General features: G+C 57.5%; 1 protein-coding gene across 1 annotated transcript; it reads left to right on the top strand.

Annotated features, from left to right (window-relative positions):
* Nucleotides 1-931: 931 nt before the first annotated feature.
* On the top strand, nt 932-5,241 carry GOT1 (glutamic-oxaloacetic transaminase 1). Its single transcript, XM_065639398.1, has 9 exons — nt 932-1,152; nt 1,478-1,659; nt 2,242-2,365; nt 2,594-2,706; nt 2,902-3,006; nt 3,560-3,710; nt 3,846-4,011; nt 4,140-4,282; nt 4,557-5,241. Exons 1-9 carry the CDS (start codon nt 1,038-1,040, stop codon nt 4,694-4,696), a joined length of 1,239 nt encoding a protein of 412 aa, XP_065495470.1. The 5' UTR covers nt 932-1,037; the 3' UTR covers nt 4,697-5,241.
* The last annotated feature ends 2,497 nt before the right edge of the window (nt 5,242-7,738 follow it).

The raw sequence follows: 7,738 nt of genomic DNA, 5'->3' as shown, positions 1-7,738 counted from the left end.
GGGGCTGGGAGGGTCTCAATAGGCCACCCCATGGTGCCTGGCCTGCAGGTGGCTAGGAATCAGGAAAGTACCCTAAAAACCCGAATAAGATGCAGTGGGGGATCCCCATCACCCGCCCTGGCATGGAAACACGCATCATGCTCACAGCTGTCCTTGTCCTGTATCTGGGCCACTGCACCCCTGGGACAGCCCCGCACCCCGGGCACTGCACCTGGACCCATCACACCTGGGCACGGCGCTCCTGGCACCTTCCTGCACCCTCCAAATCTTGCACCTTGGCACCATCCTGCACCCCGGGCACGGCACTCCTGCGGCTGTTGTGCACCCCAGCTTTGCACTCCAGGGCTGATCTGCACTCACACATATGTCACAGCCCCGGGCCCCCTATTGGCACCGTGCCGTGCTCCCCGAGCATCGCACCCCCGAGCACTGCCGCAGAGCAGCGCTGCCTCGGGCACGGCATCCCCAGCAGCGCCCCGTGCCACCGGCACTGCACCCCGGGACCGCCCCGCACCCCCAGCACTGCAGCTCTGGGACCCCACGCCCCACCGGACGCTGCACCCCGCAGCCCCTGCGATGGCTCTGCATCTGCGCCGCGGTCCCGGCCTCGCCGGCACCTCCCGACCAGGCACCCGGCCCCCGGCCCGTCGCGGCCCCCGGCGGCCGTCACCCCGCGGCTCCGGGCCGTGCAGCCCGGGGCGGCCCCGCCGCCCGCCCATCCCGCGCGCGCAGGGGAGCGGGCGTGGCCGAGGGGCCGCCGACCGCCAATAGGCAGCGCCTGCGTCTCCGCGCCGCTGGCGTTAACGGGCGTGGCAACCGCCGCCGCACCACGGCCCCGCCGCGATTGGCTGCCGCGCTCCGCCCGAAGCGCTGCAGGGCCACCGCTGGCTGGCCGCGAGGGCGGGGCCGCTGGCGGCCTGCTGATTGGCGGTGGCGTGCGCCGGCCCCGCCCCCCGGTGAAGGTGAGCGTCTCCTCCAGGCGCCGCGCGCCGCCCGTAACGGACCGGAGCGGAGCGGAGCGGTCGCGCAGCGCCGCCATGGCCGCCTCCATCTTCGCCGCCGTCCCCCGCGCCCCGCCTGTCGCCGTCTTCAAGCTCACGGCGGATTTCCGGGAGGACGGGGATGCGCGGAAGGTCAACCTGGGCGTGGGCGGTGAGTCCGTGGCGCCCCCGTGCCCGGCGGGGCGCCTCCCCGCGGGGCAGGCCGGCCGGTGCCCTTGCGGCGGCCCCGGCAGCTGCCGGAGCGGCGGGGCGGCAGCAGCGGAACCCGGGCTCGAAAGGTCACTGGGCCGCGGCGAGGCTGGGCGCGGGGGCGGGGCAGGCAGCGGGTCACCTGCGGGCGTCAAGGGCGCGGGGGCGACGCCGCGGTGACCTGCCCGCCGTGCTCGGGTGTCGGTGCCCCGGGCAGGACCCTCCGGGGGCGCGGAGGCCCAGCGTCCCGCCGGCTGGGGAAAGGACAGCTCTCCCTCTCCCCGCAGCCTACCGCACGGACGAGGGGCAGCCATGGGTCCTGCCGGTGGTGAAGAAGGTGGAGCAGATGATCACCAACGACAACAGCCTGAACCACGAGTACCTGCCCATCCTGGGCCTGCCCGAGTTCCGGGCCAATGCCTCCCGGATCGCCCTGGGTGATGACAGCCCCGCCATCAAAGAGAACCGGGTAGGTGGTGGACAGGGAGTGAGGCGGCTCCTTACTCAGAGAGCTGCTGGGATGCCCGGGGTGCCTCTGCAGGAGACCGAGCAGAGGAGCACAAATGTGTGGAGTAACTGCATTTTGACAGGTTTTGGAGATTTTTCTGATGTGATCTTTACTGGCTGGAGGTTACTTGATGAACCCATGTACCTGAAGCTGTTTGTGCAAGTAGATGTAGTTTTTGGGAAAGACCAAATGTGATCTGTGATTGGAATTTGGTTTTTCTTTCATCTTTTAGTGGCTGCTCTATGGGAAACTGAAGTCAGATAATAGACCACCTTCCCTGGAATAAGCTACTAGCAGGGAATCTGCTTTGTGCCAAAAAGTAACAGGATTAACTGGAGCCTGTTTATAACTGTAGAAGGTGTCAGGGTGGGTTTGAGTGCTGGAGGAGTTTGAAGACCACTGGAAGGGGATGGTGTCCTGGCTGGAGTGACCCTAGGGATCACATCTGGGAGCCTGTCTCGCTCTTGCAAGCACCTCTGTTCTCTGTGCACCGGTAGCTGGGCTGACCAGGGTGGACCCTGCTGGCAACTCTCTCTGTTGCAGATAGGAAGTGTTCAGGCCTTGGGTGGGACAGGCGCTCTGCGTATCGGTGCAGAGTTCCTGAGGCGGTGGTACAATGGAAACAACAACACGGCGACCCCCGTCTACGTCTCCAGTCCGACCTGGGGTGAGTGCTGTTGTCAGTGCTGCCACCTCCTTGCAGGGAACCTTGTGGGTCAGTAGGTGAGGGAGGAATGGCGGGGGCCTGGGCAGTGGGACGGGGCCTTCACCTTGTGGGTAAAGGGAGCGTGTCTCCGTTGCCTGTTTTGGCGACATTTAGGGAGATACTGGGACTGGAGAAGGTGGCTTGCTGTAGGTGGGGCCTGCTTTTCTGAAAAGTGATTTCTTTTCTCAGAGAACCACAACTCTGTGTTTATGGATGCTGGCTTTAAAGATATTAGAACCTACCACTACTGGGATGCTGCCAAGAGGGGTCTGGATCTTCAGGGGCTGCTGAATGACATGGAGGTAAGCAAAACCAGCATGGGATGGGCCGAGATTGGCACCATGCTGTCAGCAGCTGGCTGGGCTCTTGTGTGCTGTGCCTGCAAGTGGATCTCTGTGAAAGAGACTGCTGGTGCCCAGAGCAACTTGGGGCCTCTCTCTCTGCTGTGAGTGTGCAGTCTTGTCCATGTGTGTGACCACGACCTGTTCTCTCCTCAGAAAGCCCCAGAGTTCTCCATTTTCATTCTCCATGCCTGTGCGCACAACCCAACTGGCACAGACCCCACTCCAGACCAGTGGAAGCAGATTGCTGCTGTTATGAAGGTATGGGCTGCTGCTGGGGCTAAAGCAGCGCTGAAGGGACAGGCGGCTCTTGAAACAGCTGGAGATGGGCTGTAGTGAATGACATGAGATATGGCAGGAGCTGGAAGAGTCCCACAGAGCAGATATTGAAAGGAGAGACAGGATGGTGGTTGTCTGTGCTCAGAGAATAAAAGCATCCCACTTCTTGTGCCTCCAAGTTCTTGTTTTCAAACTCCATGGCATGGGCTGCAGTGAGGTGTCTCATGCTGGAAGGATTCTCCAGGGCCACCTGTTTTCACAGGTGCTGGATTGTAGGATATAAGGTGGTACATCTCTTGTTCCTGTGTCCTCAAATGCAGATTTCTCTTGCAATCAGCCTTTTATTGACCACCTTAGTCCTCCTATTACTTTACCCCAGTAGAAAGAAAATATGCCAGCCTGGTGTTGCCAGACCATGTTTCTTCTGTATTCGCTTGGAAGCTCAATGGTCATTTTTCCCTCCTGCAGGGACAGTGGGGAGTTAAGTGAAGGCTATAGGGAAAGGGTTTCCCTCTAACACTGTTCCTCCTTGCAGCGCCGGTTCCTGTTTCCGTTCTTCGACTCAGCGTACCAAGGCTTTGCCTCTGGCAGCCTGGATAAGGATGCCTGGGCTGTGCGATACTTTGTCTCCGAGGGCTTTGAGTTCTTCTGTGCACAGTCATTTTCCAAGAACTTTGGGCTCTACAGTGAGTGTCTGGCAGTAAGCTGGCCCAGTAGCACCATACCCAGATAGATGGGGCTGGCATGCTGGGGGTTGGGGAGAGCTCTGCTTTGCCATGATGTGTGGGACCAATGGTTCATGTCTCTTGCCTTGTCCACAGATGAACGTGTGGGGAACCTGACTGTGGTGGGGAAGGATGCAGACAATGTGCAGCGTGTGCTTTCCCAGATGGAGAAGATTGTGCGCACCACTTGGTCCAACCCCCCCTCCCAGGGAGCACGCATTGTGGCAACTACACTTTCTTCACCGCAGCTCTTTGCCGAGTGGTACGTGTTGCCAGGGCCAGTGGGAGAGGGAAAGGGGGAGAAGCTGTCTTGGTGAGTGCCAGGCTTGGCCAGATGGCTCCAAACCAGGCAGGTGCCTGTCCTCACGCTCTGCTTCCTGCCTGCTGCAGGAAGGACAACGTGAAGACGATGGCAGATCGGGTCTTGCTGATGCGGTCAAATCTCCGGTCTCGCCTGGAGTCCCTTGGGACCCCGGGCACCTGGAACCACATCACAGAGCAGATCGGCATGTTTAGCTTCACAGGGTTGAACCGTAAGTACCAAGTGGCCTGGTAAAGGGAGGACTGGGTGAGGACAGTTCTGCTGGGGGGTGGACTGGGCTGAAGCAATCCAGGCAGGAAACCCTCTGGGACCTCACTGGAGCCCTGGTGTGGCCAGGTTGGAATGAAGCATCAGGCAGCACTTTAGTGCCCAGTGCTGGAAGTTTTCTGCTTGATGTGAAAGATTGAAGCAGCTCTGACTGGTCCTCAGGACTTCTCTGAGCTGCGGTGCCTCTGCTCTGACCTGATGTTCAATTGTTTCCCCAGCGAAGCAGGTGGAGTACATGATCAAGGAAAAACACATCTACCTGATGGCTAGTGGGCGCATCAACATGTGTGGTCTGACTACCAAAAATCTGGACTACGTGGCCCAGTCCATCCATGAAGCCGTCACAAAAATCCAGTGAAGCACATGAACAACCAAACTTACATGAAGTCACCAAAGCTATAGTGCGTAGTCCGTGTCTTTTCCTGCTCATGGCTTGCCTTTTCTCACACCTCTTGGGGTTTAATAAAGATGGGAGCAGTAGCTCGATCAGGGATAATTGTCTTTTGACCTTTTTGAAATACCCCTTGCAATGTGGTAAGCCAGTGCCTCCAGGAGGGTGGGGGGCAGCATGAGCAGCCTTGGCTCTTGTTTGACTTACAGCAGCGTGGTCCTTGGGCACTTAGAGCTGCATCTTTAGCACATCCAAATCAACTCCATGTAACTGATCAGTTTGATCTAGGCGAAGTCTGGTGTCAGTGCAATGCGCTGTGGGATAACAGCCCAGTTGGTTGGGATCTTGTACAGCTTGTGAACTGATGTCACTCAGTAGTATTTTGGGGAGAGGTGAAGCTGTTGCTGGCTTTTCCCCATCCAGTTCTGAGCCTTATGCGAGCAAACATTTGTAATTGTGGTAATTGCTTCTTCATATTGCTGACAGAAAATTAAAACTCCACCTGTACACTACCCCTGCCTCGTGTGATGTCGTGTCTTCAGGCTGTGCCAGGCTCTTCCCAGGCTGAAGTTAAAGCCTCAGCATCACGGTTTGTATGCTGGTCTTGGTTTGTTTTAAGGCTTTCCCTTTCTCCTTTGTGGTTTGTTGCACCTCTGATGATCTCGGTTGCTGCTAATGGGGCACAGCCCTATTGGGCGAGTAGCTGAGAGCTCCCTGTGACTCTACATGAGGCTCACCAGTTCCGCCCTTGTTCATCTTGTGTTCTCTGTTACGTGCCCCTGCCCTCTGCTGTCCAGCCCATCATGTCCATCTGTGCTTGTTTTCTGGATGGTCGTGTGTTACCTACCCATCTGGCTATCTCTCCCTGGCCCAGGGCTCCTGGCCCACCACCAGTGTGTTGAAAAGTGGATTTTTCCTGTTCCTTTTCAGCAGGCCTGTGGTGAACCACCACCTACTCCTCCTGGCTTCAGTGGGGCCTGGCAGCAACAGCCTGGGTTTCTGGCACTGAAAAAGAGCAGAGACCATCTGCTTCTCTCTGCAGTCACTGTTTGCAGCTCTATTTGTGAGCTGATAGTACCACCTTGATAGAGCAGCCTCCTGCCAAGATGTGAAGAAAGGGGAACAGCCCCTTTCCTTGGGTCAGTGATGGTCACTGTTTCCCTGGTGGGTTTTGCTTGTCCTGCAGCTTAAACAGCAAAGGTGAAAAAGGTGCCTTGTTCCCTTGCTGTGTTTGCAGAGACAGAGCATGGGGTCTTGTTTGACCTTTTCAGATTAATGCCTGTGTCACATAACAGAGTGAGCCAGAGGCAGCCTTTCCTCTGGGGAGGTGGGGAACATTTTCTCCTTTTGGTGCCCATCCACAGCTGGGATGATGGGGTAGTGGTTAAAGATGATTTCTAGGGGTGATCGCAGGAGAAAGCGTTGAAGGAAAACAACTGTCCTTTTTGTTATTTCTGACATCTGCCTGTGCTTCTGTCCTTAAACACCTCTAGGTGTGGAGCCTGGCCCACTCCATGTGGGATCTGTACCCAGTCCTTTGCTAGCCTTACCAGCCTTGCTTTTCCTAATGAGTGACCTAAATTTCTCTCCTTCTGCAGTGTAAGCTCATTAACCATTATCCCATTTGCCATGGCAACGGAGAACAGATTATTCCTTTCCTCTTTGCAACAGCTTTTTATGTATTTGAAAACTTCCCCACTCCTTGTCTGCACTGCTATGGTGTAACTCAGCACTGCTGAGGGCTTTCCTGGCAGCAAGAGGGACAGAGAGCCCAGGTTTACAGGGAGAAACTGGGAAGCACTTGCTGACCTGGCTCCTCAACCTGTTGCATTCAGCAATGCTGTGCCCTGTTATTCCAGCTACCTCTGGTATGAGGGCAACCTGGCAGAAGAGGTCAGCACATCTTTCCCCACACCCATTGACACCGACAGCGCACTTCTTAGGGAGAAATTACTTTTAATATTAATATCCCCGTTGCGTTCAGCCTCTACAAAAAACTACTGATAGGTCTGTACCAACCTGAAGGCTCCACATGAGCCTTCCTGGCACAGACAGCCGTGCACGGAGAGGAAGATGGTTCAATACAGCGTGGAGCGGCTCTCCCTGGGCCGGGACTGCATTTGGTGATGAGCTGGGGTCCCTGCCCTGTGCCAGGCAGGGGTTCAGGAGGGCTGGGTGGTGTCGATGGTCAGTGTGCACAAGGCGTTGTGCGTGTGCGTGGCACTAGGCATGGCACAAACGCGTGCTGGGGCCCTGAGCTGCATGTGGCACCCCCCAAATAGCACATTCTCCTCATGGTGGAGACCACGTCTGTGCAGCACTGAGGGGCTCCAGGTCTTGGTGGGATGGGGATGGTAAATGATGCTGAGAGCAGTTCTGGGTTGGGCCACCCCTCCTTGCTTGGCCCGCAGGGATGCCATGCCAGACACTTCACCTTTCCTCTTTCCACTTCCTTGAGACCAGATGCTACCAGGGAGCAGCTGGGCAAGGGCCCTCGGGCTCCAGCTACCTGGGGCAGGCCGCCTGGGTGGTTCAGCCCCGCTGGGGACACATCCTTTCTTGCCTGGGGATGGGGCTCTGCACAAGTCCTGCAGGGAGGGGCGGCACGAGCGGGCAGGCAGGCGGGCAGCAAGCGAGTGCAGACCTGCTGCTGCTGAACATGAGCCTCGCGGCAGGAGACCCCATGCTGCAGACCTGGAAGACACAAGTGCAGACTGGTGCAGGGGCCCAGAGCTTGCCCTTCCTGACCTGCTGCTGCTCAAGCCTGCAGCACCTTTCCTAGCCAGGCTCAGGGATACTGGTGCAGAAACACGCGTTTCTAGCTGTGAAAACATGAGTTAGGGTCTCACTCTGCCTCCGACATCCATTCTTGCCCCAAGGATGGCTGGAGTCTGCTGCTGCATCCCTTGACCCCACTCCAGCCCCCAGAGACATGCGTGCCTGCATGGTCTCCAAACCACATCATTTGGCTTTGCTGCTTGAAACTTGCTTTTATGCTATTAAAATTGA

The sequence above is a fragment of the Caloenas nicobarica genome, chromosome 7 (assembly GCF_036013445.1).
Source record: "Caloenas nicobarica isolate bCalNic1 chromosome 7, bCalNic1.hap1, whole genome shotgun sequence".
NCBI lineage: Eukaryota > Metazoa > Chordata > Aves > Columbiformes > Columbidae > Caloenas > Caloenas nicobarica.
This window is presented reverse-complemented; position numbering and strand designations above follow the sequence as displayed.